General features: G+C 39.2%; 1 protein-coding gene across 3 annotated transcripts in view; it reads right to left on the bottom strand.

The window, feature by feature from the left end:
* The window catches only part of MDN1 (midasin AAA ATPase 1), a 151,513-nt gene that overhangs the window by 71,147 nt on the left and 60,600 nt on the right, over nt 1–19,766 (bottom strand). For all 3 annotated transcript variants that reach the window (XM_079780520.1, XM_079780521.1, XM_079780522.1), the window contains exons 32-44: nt 18,112–18,256; nt 15,737–15,866; nt 13,810–14,028; nt 12,735–12,932; nt 11,606–11,814; nt 10,201–10,323; nt 7,225–7,422; nt 6,076–6,183; nt 5,296–5,484; nt 2,178–2,267; nt 1,811–2,074; nt 1,441–1,702; nt 176–335 (exon numbers count right to left, since the gene is read on the bottom strand). In XM_079780520.1, coding sequence (XP_079636646.1) covers nt 176–335; nt 1,441–1,702; nt 1,811–2,074; nt 2,178–2,267; nt 5,296–5,484; nt 6,076–6,183; nt 7,225–7,422; nt 10,201–10,323; nt 11,606–11,814; nt 12,735–12,932; nt 13,810–14,028; nt 15,737–15,866; nt 18,112–18,256 — 2,295 coding nt within the window. The remainder of the gene's footprint in view (nt 1–175; nt 336–1,440; nt 1,703–1,810; nt 2,075–2,177; nt 2,268–5,295; nt 5,485–6,075; nt 6,184–7,224; nt 7,423–10,200; nt 10,324–11,605; nt 11,815–12,734; nt 12,933–13,809; nt 14,029–15,736; nt 15,867–18,111; nt 18,257–19,766) is intronic.

The raw sequence follows: 19,766 nt of genomic DNA, 5'->3' as shown, positions 1-19,766 counted from the left end.
ATTACCAACTAGTAAGTTCAACACAGGGAGAAATCTACAGAACGTGGCTGAGGATGCATTTTTACTTAAGAAACAGCGTATTAAAAACACCAAAACTTCTACCTCAGTATCTACTCTGACAAGCATATTCCAAATTTCAGTCAGGCTCACTCATGATTGGGCAGAAGGTTCTTACTTGCAAAAGTTAACGTTATCCATCAAAAGCCAATCTCCAGACTTCAGGGCCCGAACCAACATGCTGTCGACCCATTCAAAAGTGCCATGGCTGCCGCCACTGGATGACTGCACCAGCTTTGCCCCAAAGCTTCGGAACTCTTCTACAAGTCTGGCAAACTCTGAAATGTCACAGCCACATCATTTAATTTCAAACAAGGACAATAAAAACAAAAACTAAGTTTATTAAAAGAAAGTCGAAAACTCCTGCCCTGATTTTTTAAAGTTTCATAGTAGAGTCAATAGGAAAAAAACTGTGGTTTTGTTTAAAGAAAATAGATAAGAAAAAAGGTTTGGGGGCAGAAAATACTTCTTAATAGCCTTCTGAATTAATGGATAAAGTGAGTTGAGGGTGATAAATAATCTTTATGTGCTATAATTTCTCAAATGGCAGGAGAATAATGTCTCCCATGTATTACTGCATTTATTACAAACAAGTGTTATTAGTTGGCACAATGAAATTCATGTCGTTAAACTGGGTTTCCTTTATAATGACCTTATGATTATAGTAACAACTGGTATTTATTTGCCTAGTGCTTTATAGTTTATATAACCCATCCCTAGAAATCTTTCAATTGCTCTTTTATGTTAGAAATTATTTTATGACCCTTTTTCATAACACAAGGTAATATATATTGAATTCCTGCTTCTAACCATAGGAAATAATAAGATTTAAACCTAACCTCCACTGTCAACAATCAGAAAACTAGGCAAAATATATGAAACAACTGCTTTCAGACACTGGACGATAGATAGCATAGGGCCATGATACCTAAGGAATGCTGCACCACAAAATGAGGGAAGTTAAATTTCCATGTTGAGGAAATTTCTTCCACTTTCTATACACAACTACTAAACATATCCTAACTATCAATTTAGAGTATTATTCTTCAGTTTAAAATGCCAAATCTTGAGAAACTATTAAGTCTTTTCAAAAGGCCAATAAACAATAAAACTAGCTTACAGCTTTGTCATTATAGCTGGTTATACACAAAATAAACCATCAACTCAGAAGCCAATTTCTTCCTTGGTTGCCCTGTTTAGGATCACCAATTGTGGATACTGCACATCAGCTTCAGTTTACTTTCTAAGACAAACAGCTTCAAAATTTGGGTGCTAATAATCACTAAAAAAATTATGGGCATCACATTTACAAATATATTACCTGTACATGGACACTAAATGGACAATGGTAAATGTCTGATACACCCATCCAAACACACACACCTGCCTTGGAGTATGAGTTGATTTTATTGTTGAGTCGCTGCATAAGCAATAATACTGCTTCCAGCTTGTTGACAATCTCCATCGTGACATCTTTACCATCTTCTCCAAGACACTTGGGCTTATATGTCAGAAGGAAATGACTCCAGGCCCGCAGGACTACTTCTGCATCATCAGCACTGACAAGGAGGCCGTCTCTTAACAGTGCCCTCACAGTGCTCTCCACCTTCTCTAGCAGCTGCCTCCAGGGCCGTATAAGGTCAACCTGAAATATCCAGAGCATGTAAATTCATGACAGCCATTTGCCAGAGCCAAATTCTGCTGCTGCTTATAGTCACCACCAACCCAGAAAACTACCAATCAGACCACTTACCTGCTCAAATCCGCCCAGAAGCTCTGTCGTATCCATTGCACTGTTCATAGCCATGATCTTTAACGTGTGACCAGTAAGTTGTGCCAGAAGCTGGACCAGACTGGTCTTTCCCACAGAGGCTGGACCCACAAGGATGACCATCCAGCTCATCTGCACACACTTCATAATCGACTCCAGAGACTGTAAAGACTGGTGCAAGAGCAACAGGGGATGGCGGGATGGGGGAGTAACATAGCTGCCACGGCAAAGGACTGAGTAGCCCAGCTGAAAAAGACATGCCAGTGAGACTTAGCAAGTGTGCCTGGTAGTGAGACCGGAAGAAATCAGAAAATTGTAAAAGAATAGAGGATTTTGCTGGTCGTCTCACCTGAACATCATAGGGAGTAATGTGAAATAGTCTGGTTCCCACGTATGGGTTTGAATCTGAACTAAACACATCCTTAAATATAGCAATGACCTAAAGGAAGAAGATGGTACAATCAAAACACAAATCACTTTATCAAATTCTGAGTCACACCTTCTAGAATAAATACTTCTTGAAAACATGCACATCAATTTGAGTCACAATATTGTGAGAAAACTACTCACAATATCATTATCCGTTAGGATTTTCTCTTATTACATCTATTTAATTCTTCAGAATGAAAGCAAATTGGAGCTCAAGAAAAGAGCAGTCATATAATCTCAAACTATTTGAGAATGCATTGTAAATGTACCATAAATTCAAATAAAGCATGAATACAATGGCAAATCTAGAGATAAAAAAAGAAATTTGTTTTCATCATTCAAGATACAGGCTAAAAAGATAGAGGAGGACAACAATATGAATATTATAAAGAAAAATGTCTATTTCTTAGTACCTACTATGTGCCAAACATTATAGTGGGTTTTAATAGAGATTACTTCTGATAATTTGGCCTTACAAAATAGATATTCTTTTTATTATATAGATACTAGAGGCCTGGTGCATGAATTCGTGCACCAGTGGGGTCCCTCAGCCTGGCCTGTGCCCTCTCGCACTCCGGGGTCCCTTGGGGGGATGTAGTAGTATGTGAATCGGCAGGCGGCCGGGGAAGAGCCCGAGCCCAGGCTAGTCCCGCTGCACTTGCTGCTGCCGCCCAGTAGCTACCGCTCAATAGTGCTGCCACCGAGGTGGGAGAGGCTTGCGTCACCGCAGCTGAGCTTGCCAGCTGTGAACCCAGAGTCTGGCGCCCGTAGGTCAGCTGAGCAGCGTTCCGCTGTGGGAGCACACTGACCATCAGGGGGCAGCTCCTGTGTTGAGCGTCTGCTCCTTGGTGGTCAGTGCGCATCATAGCGACCCGTCGTCTGGTCGCTTAAGCTTTTATATATGTAGATGGATAACAGGATTCACAAGTTATATTATTTGCTCATGGTTAGTAACCGATTTTAAATCTAAGGCAGTCTGACTACAAAAGCACTGTATTATCCTTCTAAATATTTATGTAACCTGACAACCAAAGTTATTTCTCTCATTATTTACATTTAGTTATCTCTTCCTTAGCAGGAACACTGTTAAAAAACTTTCCATGAACCTTACTTCTTTTCTGGATCACTTTTAAAAATCTAAAAGGAGTTGGGGCAGGGGTGGGAAAAGGAGGCAGGGTGATGGGGGAGTAATAAAAAACACCAATTTAGACCTTAGCAGCCGTTAAATTCCAGCCACATGAAATATTTACACCAAGTTGCTTATTTCTAACAAAGTGTCAAACACTTATACACACCATTGCTCACTGGGCTGAAGTCAGAAAATAAAAATAATGCTATTATATGTAAGTCATGGGGATATACTGTACATAATCACTACAGTATGGTGGCTACAGTTAATATTATATTGCATATTTGAAAGTTGCTAAGAGAGTAGATCTTAAAAGTTCTCATCAAAAGAAAAAAAATGATTTGTACTATGTAAGGTGATAGATATTAACTAGACTTATTGTGATCATTTTGCAATGTATACAAATATCAAATTGTGTTGTACACCTGAAACTAATATATTGCATGTCAATTATACCTCAACATACATATATACATACATATATACATATGTAGATTTCAGAAATATTAAGAGGAAAAAAGGTAAAATCACAATCAATGCTAAACATTGACAAGAGAAAGTGCTCTTGTCACCTACTCCTGGGTCCAGGCAATTTCTGACTTTATAATCCACTCTAAAACATATCTCCTCTCCCTGACAATCCACCGGAGTAAAAATTATAAATACTTTCACAATCTACATGGTTCAGTTTGCTTTATAAAGTCAGATTTAATTTATCTGAACCCTTCCAGCTTTTATAGTCTTTCTCCTACTGTTTCCTACCATTTAATTTCCTTTTTCAGAAAAATCTATTTGGTCAATTATAATAACTCATTTAGAGGAGTGGTAGAAACCTTCTACAGCCTACAGTGATGCACCATCTGACCAGCCTCCATTACCCAACAACTGGCGAGTGTCTAGTCACAATTTACACACTGTACCTAGTAAGAGAATAAAGAAATTAAAATACTAGCTGGTGGTACATGAACTATATATCAATAAAGCTGTAAAAAGAATACTAGCAGAACATTCTATCCTGCTTATAACAACAGAAAGCCACTTACACATAATAAATGAGTTGTTACCATCTAATTGGATGCTGAATACCACATACAAAGGGATCTGGGCACTGAGCAGAATGAAAAGTGTGAAAACTACATGCACTATGGGACAGCCACAGTGTCAGATTTCAAGAAGGAAGTTACTACTTCTAATGCATAGGTATGTGTTAATTAGTTTTAAGCAGTTGTGATGTGGCGGAAGAAAGGTCTGGGCTGAGAGCTGGCTCTACCACTTGCTACTTGTGAGACTCCATGACTCTGAGCCTTGGGTCCTCATCTGTAAGAGGTCATGACAGCACCTCCCACCGGCAGCTGTTTAGAGTATTCAGGGAAACTGGACTTTACCAGGAAGTAAAATGCGCACATTACTACAGTTTATGAAGCTGGGAATTCAAGTTTTATTTTCTATTTATGAAGGGGTATTTTTATTTCCATTTTAGATTATCTTCTCTTTATATCCACTTATACTTTTTAGATAAAATACTTTGTAATCTAACACTTATTTAAAAACAAAAAAACCTTTAAAAAATAAAAGCCCCCCTCTCCCACTGGGTGTCTGTTCCTGCTGCTGCTGCTTCTCTTTGTGCCTGGAAAGAGGATGGAAACCTATCCTTTAGCACTGGAGGTAATACTGTTGTAGGAAAGTTTACATCATGAGGATTCAGCTGGGTGAGCACAGTGTGTACTCCAATGCAAACTACTCTATACTATGAGACCCTGAGGTAGGTAAATGTATAGGCTTTCCCTTAATTTCTAAATTTCCAAGCAGCTTTACTGAATTTAATATTTGTGAGTATGCCCCTTCTCTCCCTTATGAAGAAATCAACTTCCAGATGGTAAGAAACACAAAGCAAAAATGTGATACTCGCCTTTTCTTTGTCTTCCCTGGTTCTCATTCTTTCACCATAGACCAAAAACACATGCTGACCAGGATCATAACAGCCAGGGGACTGGTCAACCAGCATCAACTGACACCAGCGGAAAAGGTCCCGGAGGTTGAATTCCCATGGTCCTCCTTTCTGCCCCCATTTCTTCTCAACAGTCACTTCATGATCAATCTAAAAAGAAAATACCTTTATTAAAAAACATGTCCCATGCCAAAACCGGTTTGGCTCAGTGGATAGAGCATCGGTCTGCGGACTGAAAGGTCCCAGGTTCGATTCCGGTCAAGGGCATGTGCATTGGTTGCGGGCACATCCCCAGTGGGGGATGTGCAGGAGGCAGCTGGTCTATGCTTCTCTCTCATCGATGTTTCTAGCTTTCTATCCCTCTCCCTTCCTCTCTGTAAAAAATCAATAAAATATATTAAAAAAAAAAACAAAAAACAAACATGTCCCATTGCTAAGCACTGCATTAAGTACTATTATCGTAGTATAAATGCATACATAATCTGAAACAGAAATTAATAGGCTTGATTTAGATGTCTCCTTTTTTAATCCAAACTTCTAAATACAAGGAATACCCTGTAAGCATTAACATTGATACATGGAACAAAAATGAATTACTGTAACCCTCAAAATAGTAGCTTCCATTCCATTATAAACTTGTGACTTATATTAGAAAGACTGGTAATTTGGTAGTGTCCCAGAAAATAATAGTTCAATTACAGCCAGGAAAATAAAGAACAATTAATATAAGTAGGTATTTACCTGATTGTTGAAAGCAACCATTTTCTTAACAATATTTTTGTCAATGGCTGGAAACAGAGTACTAGCAATGAACTCCATGTCAATTACTGTAAGGGGATCCACAAAGACCTATAAAATCCAAAAATAACATGGAGAGATTCTATAGTTTCCCTTTACTAAACACCAAAAATGACTACCACTTGTGATATAAAATTTTTAATTGGTATCAGCTGTACACACACACACACACACACACACACACACACACACAGTTTTTTCTGTTCTAGAAACTTCTTTCATTTTTAAGACACAGAAGCATATAAAATCTTTGAAATATAAAGCAACTGGGGGTTTTTTCCTGTTAGCTCCACTCAACAAAATTAAAGAAAAAAAGATATATGCAATTCATTTTTAAGTATGTTTTTTAAAATTTCCTACCAAAATTCTGAATGGTAGGCATATGAACATATAAATCTGTTCAACTTTTCAATATCTGAAATTTTTCATAATAAACTACTCTCAGAAGATACTTAGGAAATTCTTAATTATCAAGGGACAGGGACATTAAAGAAAGCTAACATCTATAGCCATTTCCAAACCACTAGATTAGCCAAACTTTAAAAAACAGATGTTAAAATAATTGAGCATATGCTCTCCTCTCTCTCTACTATCTCTGCAAATGTGAATAAAGGCAGTAAGAAAATATACCAAATATGAATTATAGTTGACTTTGATATGGAGAATACTGGATTTTTAATTCTTCCTGGTAGTTTTCTGTTCTGACTTTTCTTTAATTAAAATGCATTATTTTCATTATAAAATTCTTTTAATGTCTTAATAGATTATGCAGACACTTGAAAAGGTTTACCCTGGCCTTAATCCTGAGAACAGTAATAGAATCCTACAGAAAATGGTGACCTTACTCTCCTCCAACTGAAAATAAACCAGGTCCTCTCGGACATAAAACAAGGGATTCACACCAGGAGAGAAATTATAATGAAAAGCGGTTGCATTGATATTCATCATATAAAGACATGGAATTGAAAAACAAATCTTTAAACTAATTCTCCCTCATTCTTACAGAGGGCATCCTAATAGCTACATAACAGCAAGCAGTCTTATTACTCCCAACACTCCATCTGTGGTCTCTGTGATAACAGGATATCTTACCTGAGTGAATCTGTTAAGGAAAGACCTGGGCAAGCCTTTTCTCCCGCCTCCTTGTCTAAAGGGATTTTGACAACCAAAAATCTTTGTCTTTTCATGCTGTACTTGAAAGCTCATTCCTAACTCAGGAATATAGATTTCTCCTCGGTGGTCAAAACAAGCATTGAGTCCTTCCAATACAGACTGAGAAGCCAGGTTGAGCTATTTGGAGAAGAAAATACACACATGTGGTATAATGCAGTGTAAATATAACGAAAAGCAAAGGAATAATATGCATGAAAGATAGTGTTATCTTCAGTAAGAGGAAGCTCAAACAGTATTGGAAACATCCTATTTCTTAAATTGAGTGATGGATTAATGTATATTCATCCTACTAGTCTTTCATATACATGTTAGATTTGATGTAGAAAAATTATCAATATTTAAGTAAACTAAATAAATATTAAGGCTGAACTTTTCAAAAAGCAGTTAAAATCTTCTCTAAAATTAAACTGTATCTATTATGTGTGCTCATATTGACCTACTTCATAAATCATAGCTTACAAGAAAAACTTGTCAATACATAGATATATCTTTTTTGTACTCTGGAATTTTAAAAGATGAGGCAAGATAGCTCTATACATACGTAGGTAAGTAAATATCTTTCCCAGCTCAAATACTGAATAATCTCCAAATGGGCCTAAAAATCATGATATAAACTACATAAAATGGATCTACATAGCTAACTTTCACCAACAGTTTTGTGAACAAGAATGAATACAAGGTTTTTGTGCCACAAATGAACAGAGCTGAATGGAGGTCTTCAGATGCTGAGTTCAGAGCTCAGCAATGGGAAGTATGGGTGGTTTTAAGTACCATGGAAATTTTCAATTGGGAAAATGTGAATCAATAAAATTCAAATGGGCAAACACAAACTACAGTACTATTTCAAATGTCATATTTACAGAAGCACAAACTGCTCTGTATATTTCCAACTGGTGAGGTTCTAGAAGATGTGAAGTGTGATTGCAAGTCCAGTGCCTTGTGGTCCCTAGATGCATTTTCATCCAATTGGAGTATGGTCGAAAGTCTTAAGCTTTAAAACTAGGCATTCTTTTTTCCTGGATAATGAATATTCTATCACACATCCTTCTCAAAAAAATCTGGTGGGGAGAAAAAACAGCTTTCTCCTTAGTATCTCTAGTAAGTAGGAAGCAGCTCTGCAGAAAAGGAATGCTCAGAACACCCTCTGACCAAAGGGGTCTGAATTCAGGGAACCAGCTGGGACCTATGTCAGGTTTCATCAGTAGCACTTTCATCACTCTAATAATTTAAGCTCCACAACTACTTCTTAGCCTTTTCCTAAATTAGCATGAACACGGCACATCCCAAACTGACTTGACTCCTTTAGACACAACCTTAAATTTTTTATTTTTCTATATCACTTTCCTTTCTCAAGTTGGCTGCCAGTGACTGAGATTCAGCAGTTAGCACAGGTCTCATAACATACTCTGTTCTTCTGGTCATTAGTTTATCCAATATACACATATAACACTGATTATCTTCTCACCATTTTTGCACGTGTGTTCTTAAGATAACTTTCCACAGGCTCTATTGCACTGATGAAACATGAAGTGGTTGACACTGTTTGTAAAATACCCATAAAATACAAACAGCAAGCCTGCCAGAGACTACAAGAAAACACTAGTGAAGAGGCAGTTATTCTCTGGAGATTACCTTACTAAAGCAGGATAGCTTATCCTACCTAATAATAGAGTAATATGCAAATTGACCGTACCTTCACTACACCCACCAGACACGCCCACCAGCCAATCAGAGCAAGTATGCAAATAAACCCAACCAAGATGGCTACAGCCACAGAGAGCAGGTTTCCCAGTCAACAGAGGAAGCCAAGCTTTCCACCTGCCCTTGCCTGGCCTAAGCCTCCACTCAAGCTACAAAGTTTCAATTATAGAAGGTAAACAAATCGAAACAGAAATGGCGGCAGCCACGGAGCTGGAAAGAGCAGGCCAGGGTTGTCCCCGGCAACAGAGGAAGCAAAGCTTCTGCAGCCCTGGCCAGCCTAGGCCTCCACTCCAGGCTACAAAGTTTCAATTATAGAAGGTGAATTAACCCCAAAAGAAATAGCTGCCGGCCACAGAACAAGCAGGAGGCTTGGCTCCGCTCCAGGATACAAAGTTTCAATTGTAGAAGGTAAATAAATTCCAGATACCAGGGCCTCTGCTTGGATCACCAGGGGGTGTGACTGGCCTGCAAACCACCACAGGCCCCTTGCTCAGGCCAGCCTACGCCCCAAGGGAACCCCCATCCTGATCCGGACACCCTTCAGGGCAAACCAGCTGGCCCCCACCCGTGCACCAGGCCTCTATCCTACCTAATAAAAGAGTAATATGCAGATTGACCATCACTCCAACACACAATATGGCTGCCCCCATGTGGACACAAGATGGCTGGCACAAGATGGCCAGCAGGGGAGGGCAGTTGGAGGTGATCAAGCCAGCAGGGGAGGGCAGTTAGGGGTGACCAGGCCGGCAGAGGAGGAAAGTTGGGGGCAAACAGGCTGGCAGGGGAGCAGTTAGACATCAATCAGGCTGGCAGGGGAGTGGTTAGGGGGTGATCAGGCTGGCAGGCAGAAGTGGTTAGGGGCAAACAGGAAGGCAGGCAGGTGAGCAGTTGGGAGCCAACAGTCCTGGATTGGAGAGGGTGCAGGCTGGGCTGAGGGACAGCCCCCCCTCCGTGCACAAATTTCGTGCACCGGGTCTCTAGTAGGCTATAAATAGAGAGGGGCTTCTATTTGTGCTTTCTGACAAATGACTATTTTTATTCTTAAAAGAAACCATGGCAGATTCTTTTCATTAGAGAATTTGTCTTTACTAGGCAACAGCATGATCATCCACAGAAATGCCCTGGAGCTATGAAAAGTCTGACTGCTCTTCACACTTGGCATCCCATCCTTGGCATGGTGAACAATCCCCTCACCTCATCCAACACAACCCAGCGGCCGGCCTTCAGAGCTGCCAGCAAGGGGCCATCACGCCAGGCAAACTCTCCTCCCTTGCCACCTTCAACAGGTAGATCTGCTCCAAACAGGTCTGTTATGTCCTTTGTGAAGGGAAGAAGTGAGAAAAAGCCAAAATTACATAAAAGTTAGATCCCAAGACATAAAATCTAAAATGATAAATACTTGTGCTTTGTGCCAATTTTCCTTCTTATTTCAAAGACAGAACTAATTACTTGCAGCATTCTTTACCAGGATCCCAGTCATGCCCCAAGAACCTTCTCATCACAATGCTCCAAGTATCCATCAATTGGAGCTGGAGCTCCACATCAGTAGTTCTCAACTGTGGCTGTACTTGGAAACTAATTGGCAAGCTTTAAAAAACACACCAAAAAATAAAAAAAGCCCTACCAGGTTTGGATCAGTGGATTGAGCCTCAGCCTGCGGACTAAAGGGTCCCAGGTTCGATTCTTATCAAGGGCACATGCCCAGGTTGTGGGCTCAATCCCCAATAGGGGGTGTGCAGGAGGCAGCGGATCAATGATTCGCTCTCATTGATGTTTCTATCTCCCTCTCCCTTCCTCTCTAAAATCAATAAAAATATTTAAAATAAATAAAAATAAAAACTAACAACAATGCCCAGACCCTGCTCTCAGATTCCATTCCAAGAGATTCTCATTTAATTTGTCATCTTTGTTCCACATTTTCATAAGGTTGTTTAAAGGTCATTTTATTTCTACTAATTTTTATTTTAGAAAGGACAAAAATAAAAAGAAGCTATCTATATATATAAAAGCCTAAGGGACTGGCCGACTGGCTGACAGCTATGATGCGCAATGACCACCAGGGGGCAGATGCTCAACACACAGGCATGGAAACATAGAACAGACTGATGAACCTCAGAGGGAAGGGGATGGGGGGAGGGCGGGAAGAGATTAACCAAAGGTCTTATATGCATACTAGAGGCCTGGTGCACAGATTCGTGCACGGGTGGGGTCCCTTGGCCTGGCCTGTGGGGATCAGGCCGAAACCGGCTCTCCGACATCCCGAGGGGTCCCGGACTGCAAGAGGGCGCAGGCCAGGCCAAGGGACCCCACTGTTGCACGAATCCATGCACCAGGCCTCTAGTATTACAATAAATACTGAAGTGCGTAATTCTCAAAAGAGAATTTGAATAAAGCATCCAGAGAGAATATTATTACATATGTCAGCTATTAATGAATTCAAAAGAATTATTTTGGAAGGTCACGTTGCTGTGGTCTTTCATAGCCATGAAGTATTTGGGATACTGAAAATGTCATCACTCTTCCTGATTAAGAGATTATAAACAGATACAAACATACTCCCTATACTTGTCCTCATCAGCCGTAGGACTACTGAGCTTACCGTCTGCTCTGACAAGTTGATTCGAACAAGGGTGTTGCCTGAAGCCTTTGCTAATGCTCCCACCAAACTCGTCTTGCCCACACCCGGGGAGCCCTCCAGGAGAATGGGTTTGTTCAGTTTTGTAGCTCTTAAGAGCCTCTGGGCATTCATAGCTGTCGTGCCAGCACTGAGTGCATAGTCCGCAATGTTATTCCTGTGTAGGACAGGTCCTTAAGAAGAGAGAAAAAAAATCCACATATTTAAGCTGGACATCACCAAATCATATACACATGCCAACCCAAGGACTATCAGTAAGTGAGATGCCATCTGTGGTGAAAATGCTTAGCCCTATTTCAACATTTCCCCACTTTGGGGCCCATAAAATGCTTTAGCGGAATAGCCAGAAGCATACTTTCCTTCATTGTGTCTACTGCACAAATCGCTCCATCTCTTCTACCTATACATATACCTACTACATAGGAAAGCTAGACCTATCACAATCTATACCTGGAAATAGTGCAGGTATTTGTACAATTTACCTTATAAGTAGGTATTTTTCTTAAAGTCAAGTGTAAACTAGGCATATAACATAGATGGTCCCATATTAAACAATTTCATCCAAGGTTTTTAGGCCACCAAGACAATTCAGGATCCATTACCTGCATTTTCCATTTAATCAATCATTTGTTCATCCATTCACTAAATCAACACACATTTCCTGAATGCCTATGACTGACTGCTAGGCTGCATATAAGATGCCAGGGACAGATGAGTGATACAAACCTGTCCTCAAGAATTTACAAAACTATTTTTTTTAAAAGGTGATGAGGTTCTATAGTTGGAATATATGGACTCAATTGTTACTAGAGAAAACCTCTTGTTTTGAGCACCAAATAATAAACAAGTGCATTTTTGCAAGACAATTTATTCATACATTAAAACGATATTTTCCCCTACTTTTACATGCCAACTCACATGTTTTTAACTACTCACAATTAAGGTCATGCCAAGTCAGATTCTACCAGGTAATTCAGATAACTAGTTCAAAAATCATGATTAGTATGACACAATAAAACAAAAAGTCATAGTAAAAGTCAAGTACCTATGACATATAAGAAGAGAGTCTTCATTTATTTATAATCCTCCTTACCTCTTGGTATAAAAAATGGATGAATTCCCCAACGATTATCTATCCCAGTGAATTCCTTGGCCTTGAGTCTGTCATAAATCTTTAATTCATTTTTCTGACATTCTGTAAGTCGGACTATCTTGGAAAGTTTCTTGATTAGGAATTTCAGACATTCTTTGCGAGCCAAGAGGGCCGTACCAAACCCAGAGGAAGTGACTCCTAAAAGACAGAAAATTAGTCCATCAAACAACAGCACAACCCCAAGCTTCACAACCATTCAGCAGGAGCTCTAGGGAAGTTTCCTGGGGAAATGAAGCCCCTAGCTGAATTACAGCAGAAATACAACTGCTAACCTCTCCCCACAATTTACAGATCATCAATTCAGCAGCAACTTATTCAGTAAAGTGCTCCAGGCACCCCATGATAGATCAGCATGGAGATAGTACTGGTCATTTTGGTTTATATTTCTAATCTTCATGGCTGAGAAGCAGAACCTAAATACTGAATTTTATTAAATTACAGTAAACTTAAAACAAACTAATAAAGGATTCAGGCCCAATAGCTATAAATAACATTTATGTTAAGAATTATCCAGCCCTGACAGGTTTGGCTCAATGGATAGAGCGTCAGCCTGCGGACTGAAGGGTCCCGGGTTAGATTCTGGTCAAGATCATGTGCTTTGGTTGCAGGCACATCCCCAGTAGGGGGTGTGCAGGAGGCAGCTGATCAATGTTTCTCTCTCATCGATGTTTCTAACTCTCTCCCTCTCCCTTCCTCTCTGTAAAAAATCAATAAAATATATTTTTTTAAAAAGAAGAATTATCCAGTCCTTTAGGAGCAAGGGCATTTCCAACAGTCTTCTTTCTACTCAGAATCACCACTTCATGTTTACTAAGTCCTTTGCCTATAAGTAATGAGAAGTTTTGGGCATATCTTTTATACTACCCACATCTCAAAAAGAGTATAAAGAAAAGGAAAGCCATTTTGTTAGAGTAAGTGATTCTATAAAGTATCTGGGTAAGAGGTCTGGACTTGATCTATTTCATCCTCTGCTTTACCCTAACCCCTTGTTCCCACCAGCTAACAGACAACATACCTGAACCTATTCCATCTATGTACACCAGGCATGCAGCATGGACAAAAGCTGTCACAGTGGAGATGGTCTCTGGCCTTTTCAAAGCAGCTTCCTCCCCCATTGTGTTCATGAAGTTAACCCAGGACAGGATATCTCTGATACTGACCACACACCTTCGGCCAAATTCCTGGTGGGTCAGCCAGTCAATGAAATCCAGCATCACCTCAGCTATGTCAGCCCCTACAACACAAGGAAGCAAGTGTTTACCGCTTAGGAACACCCAAAACAGAGGGCTTGTAATCTGGGGCCAACAGATGGCCTAAAGCGACTCTATGATTCGTGAGATTATCTGCAAATCTCTGTGAATTCACATTAATGTTTCTTCTAAGGGAGGATTTCATAGCTCTTATTGCATTCCAAAGGAGTCATAAAATACCATTCTACACATACAAAAATTTTTTAACAAAAATACATGAGCATTATAGCCTAAAAAGTTACACTTGAAAACTCTAAGAAATATTCATTTGGTTCAAATTCAGACACAATTTTGAAGTTAAGACACAAAGATCTTAGAAAAATATACAAATTTTACTATATTATAAAATGATTCACTGGAATGGGAAATCCCACATTTTTAGTGCCATTTAGTTTAGACTTTTTGTTTTCTTAAATCAATGCAACAATCAGAATTCAGTAAATTATAGAATTCATAAATTTTATTTCATTATTTAGGTATTTAAATGGCTATTCTACTTATAATTTCATGCTATAAAATATTTGAAAATGAACTACTTAAGTAGTTATATATAGATATAATTCAGGAAAAATTAGCCAAAATGTTTGAGACCAAACCAGATATCATCTTTGTGTCTGAATTCAGAACATACTTTGGTGGTAGCAAACCCATCCTGGCTTTGGCATGATTTGTGATTCCTTGGATTACGCAAAGAAAAATGAACCCAAACACAGACTTGCAAGACATGGCCTTGTATAAGAAGAAAACCTCAAAAAGCAGAGAAAGGAACACAAGAACAGAATGAAGAAAGTCAGGGGGAGCACAAGGCCAGTGTTGGTGCTGGCAAAAGAAGGAGTAAAGGTTCTTCAGTGACGTTATCTGTGGTGATTGTGTAGATTTTTCATTAGAGGATTAATAAACTAAGAACTCTAAAAAAAAAAAAAAAAAAAAAGGAACCACATAAATGTTTTGACTCTTACTAGATATCTTAAGAATTGTTAAATCTAGGTTTACGCATGTGGGATTTTTTTTAATACTGTTCTATTTCCCTTATGTTTGAAATTGTTCATAAAGTATTTTTTAATGAAGTGAAATAGTAAATTAGCTGGTGACAACTAAAGAAATGGAGTTTAAAATTCCATGAACATTTTCTACTCTTGGCCAGTATTCCCAGTGGTTAGAGCATCAGACCACGCACCAGAGGGGCATGTACTTGGGTTGCAGGTTTGATCCCCGGTCCCAGTTAGGGCATGCACAGGAGGCAACCAATCGAGGTGTGTCTCTCACACCAAAATTTCTCTCTCTCTCTCTCTATTCCCCTTCCCTTCCAGTCTCTCTAAAAATCAATGAAAAAAAATATCCTTGGTTGAGGATTAATAACAACAACAAAAATAAAATTCTATGAACATTTTCTAAAGGTGAAAATGACTGAAATTTAAGTAAAATTTTCCTCATCTTTACATAACAGGTGAAGCACTAAGAAAGCTCGAATTTAACAACCCTGGTGAAGGAGGCGATGGGAAGAAGGGACACTCTAATAGATGGTAATAGGTTAGTATCATTTCCTTAGGTCTATTTTGTTCCTATTTCTCTAACTCCCCTTCTCCTTATAATACACCATATATACATACTGCTAATGTTCTATTACCACACCTCTCACTTTCAACACACAGCCCCTCCATCCCATTACCACCACCACCTAAAAACTCTCACCTTTATGATCTGTTCTGCCCAGAGACAATCCTGGACGAAGATTACTGCTGATTATCTGTTTTAAATCTTCACGGTTTGTGCTCTGAGGGCACCATATTTCTGTAAACCGGTTTCTTAAGGCAGGAGACAGCTGTAAGGAACACAAACTGCAATGTGAATGTAATACCTATGAGAAAAGCTAGAAAACAAATCCTTTCAAAAAATATTAGCTGTTAGTCTGGCAAGTACCAGATGCTTCTTTTATTACCTCTACTACTAGTTACAATTTACTGCAGACTTATTTTATCCTGGCTCCTTCCATGTCATCTCATTAATCTCCACCACACTTTTCATCCCATCACTTTCTTGACAGACATGGTACAGAGCTTCAAAATCATGTAGAGTATAAGTGGTACAAATAGGACTTGAGCCCAACTGGACAACTCCCTATCCTGAACACCTTCCCCCAAGCAACGACCCTTCCTTTATTTTACCTGCAGTACATAACCAATGCTTTAGAGAAAATAATGCTATCTTCCCATAGGGAGAACTGTCTGAAGTACAAAGAGATAACTTCTATGTGGCTCAAAGAGAGTACAATTATGAGGTATATATTTTACCTGCTGAGTAACAAAAACAATTGTTTAGTCCCTCCAGTCTTAGGGCCTCCACCTTCAGTCTGGATTCCTCTTACCCTTCTTACCCTCTCCCTAGGTCAGTTAACCTCCATTCACAAAAGTTTGCAATGGCATATGCATGTAGTTCTCTGTTTATCATCGCTTTCCTTTTACTTGACAATAAACTCCATCCACTGTCTAGTCTACCACAGCAGGACCAGGAGCACTCAATGAAGACCCAGAGTTGCCCGGGTAGCTCAGTTGGTTAGACTGGTGCTGGCAAATTAGTTCTGATTAAAAGAAAAAAAACTCCCTTTTCTACTTATGCCATTGCAGCATTTGTTTTAAAAATAGGAGTCTTGCATGCACATGTTCATGGCAGCATTATTCATAAAAGTAGAAACACTCCCAATACCATCAAGTGGTGAATGGATAAAAAATATGGTACCTTCACACAATGAAACACTATTAGGAATAAAAAGAAACAAACTATTAACAAACTTGGTGTCGTCCCAGTACACCAAGGTTGTGGGTTCGATCTCCAATCAGGGCACATACAAGAAGCAACCAATGAATGCATAAATAAGTGGAACAACAAATCAATGTTCTCTCTTTTTACCTCCCCTCCTCCATCTAAAAATCAATCAAAAAATAAAGACCCAGGGAACATAAGAGTGTTCCTCATCATCAGCCTAGATAAGGAATGCCTCAGGTCTTCAGAATCCTATCGCTTTGCTAGGCATGCAAAATAAAAGTTGGCAATCTTTGACTAAGTAATACTTAAGCTAACCTGACTAGCAAGTTAGCATACACAACTTTGAAATCATATCCTCTGTGCTATTTCCACTTGCCAAGGAACCAGTTTTTTTTGAAACTCTGGTGTATTTTATTTCTTCTCTTCAGAACATTTCTTGAGGCCCCATGATATAATCTTCCTTCTTGTGGTACTGAGGAAAATTAGGCCCAAAATATCATATTTTCATTACAGGTACCCACCAAGTAACCAAGAATATGAATTCCTTTCAACCCCTGGCCTGCCACTGCACCACCCTTTTCCTAACAGACCAGGATCCCACACAAAATGCAGACTCCTCCACTAAGAGGCTTTTTGAGCCTAAAATCCCAGGACTTGAGATGTTTAGATCCTGGCTGGATCCTAACACCCTCCTCCAAAGAGAAGAAACCATCTGCAGCCTTTTCGTTCTAACATTCTGAGGTGACTCACAGAACCCTTTAGAGCAACGGTCGCCAACCGGTGGACCACGGACCAGGTCCAAAAGGTTGGCAACCGTTTTAGAGAACAGATATACATGTTCCACCTGCAAAACCAAAAGACATTCTTGGCTGGCATTTCTTTTTTGGGACTTTAAAATCACTCATAAAGCACACTTGTGTTTAAGGAAGTAGACTGTAGAAGCAGAGCTGGAGATTAAATTTCAGTTTCAGCTTTTCTCATCCACAAAAGTAGAATAACTTTCTCAGAGTCTTGCGAGAATTTATTACAGTAACATATGTAAAGAACTGTGCAAATGACTGGAACAATGACATTTCAGGCACATACGCAAAGTGAGATGCCAAATAAGAAAATGTTTATCTGTCGGAATTATTTTTCAACCTTATAATAATCCTAAAATATCTTTCTTGATTTTTACCTTTTACCCAGTTTATACCCAACATAAAAATTCCACATGTATTTTTACATACTGCATTTGAGGGTGCTAACAAGATATGGTCAAAAAGTTAAAAAAAAAAAAGTATACTTCAGGAACATGGTTATACCTCTTTTTTTCCAAAGTCGCCCCCAGGGTTCATGGTTGCTAAGATACGGAATTTTTTCCCAGCAGTCAACAACTCTACTTCATTTTCTTTGTCCTCTAGGCTGCCTTTTTCTGCTAATACCAGAGACTTTTCTACTTCGAGGACACTAAAAGACAGAAAAATATGAAGAATATAAGATTTAAAAAGGCTTATTATGTAGTCTTCCTATTTTGTGGTTTTCAATGCTCTTGAAAAAGAACAAAAGAGCCTGGCCAGCCTGGTTCAGTGGTTGAGCACTGACCTGTGAACCAGGAGATCAAGGTTCAATTACTGGTCAGGGTACATGTCCGGGTTGCAGGCTTGATCCCCAGTGTGAGATGTGCAGGAAGCAGCCAATAAATGATTCTCTCTCATCACTGATGTTTCTATCTCTTTCTCCCCCTCCCTTCCTCTCTAAAGCCAATAAAAATATAATTTTAAAACTAACTTAAAAAAAGGAAAAAAAAAGTTATCTCCTCTGCTGAGCTTTCATTTTAGTTAATGGTTTCCTACAACACATTTTAAAATGCCTCATTATCCCAATAACTATGTGGTGGAACAATAGTTCTGATTAAAAGAAAAAAAACTCCCTTTTCTACTTATGCCATTGCAGCATTTGTTTTAAAAATAGGAGTCTTGCATGCACATGTTCATGGCAGCATTATTCATAAAAGTAGAAACACTCCCAATACCATCAAGTGGTGAATGGATAAAAAATATGGTACCTTCACACAATGAAACACTATTAGGAATAAAAAGAAACAAACTATTAACAAGGATACCAACATGGATGAAGCTCAAAATATTAATGCAAAATGAGGAGAACATTTACATGAAATGTCCTGAAAAGACAAATCTAGAGACAAAAAGTAGATTAGTAGCAATAAGTAGCATCAGAGGTAAACTTTAAATGGACATGAGGTATCCTACTGAAATGATGGAATTGTTGTAAAACTGGATTGTGGTGGTTGCAAACAGTAGATTTACTAAAACTCATTGAATTATACATTTTAAATGAGTGCATTTTATGATATGCAAATTATGTATCCATATCTATATATATAAAAGGCTAATATGAAAAGTGTCCCCTTGGGAGTTCGACCAGGAGACCGGAAGTTCGATTACTCGCTATGACATGTGTTGATTACCAGGGGACAGTGCAGAACATGGCGGGCAACCGGCGGTGGTGGGGCACTGAGTGAAGGAGGACGTGGGGAGGTGGGGAATTGCACGGTGGCAGCACGCTGGCAGTGAGGGAAGGAGGAGGCGAGGAGGCGGGGAACCTGATCGGCCCTGATCGCAGGACAAGCCTAGGGACCCTACCCGGGCACGAATTTCCTCACTGGGCCTCTAGTACCCCAATAAAGAGAGAAAAATAGGTATACATCAAGACTCATATTGGTCTGAGGTTTTGAGAGGCCTTACAGCCATAATATCTAGGATACTGATTCTAGTTCTTCAAAAAGTTTAAGACACTAGCCATATAACTTGTAAAAAAGAATTTTAACTTAGCCTCATTTGTTTTAGCCCAGCCATCTCACAGTCCCATCTTTCTGATTATTGACAGTAAAACAGAAAAAGCAGGCCCCTTAAAAGAGATCCCGAGTGCTAAAGCCAAAAAAAGTAATAACTCATTA

Source organism: Cnephaeus nilssonii (assembly GCF_951640355.1).
Source record: "Cnephaeus nilssonii genome assembly, chromosome: 9".
NCBI classification, from domain to species: Eukaryota; Metazoa; Chordata; class Mammalia; order Chiroptera; family Vespertilionidae; genus Cnephaeus; species Cnephaeus nilssonii.
The sequence above is the reverse complement of the archived record's forward strand: the minus strand, read 5'-3'. Positions and strand labels throughout refer to the sequence as shown.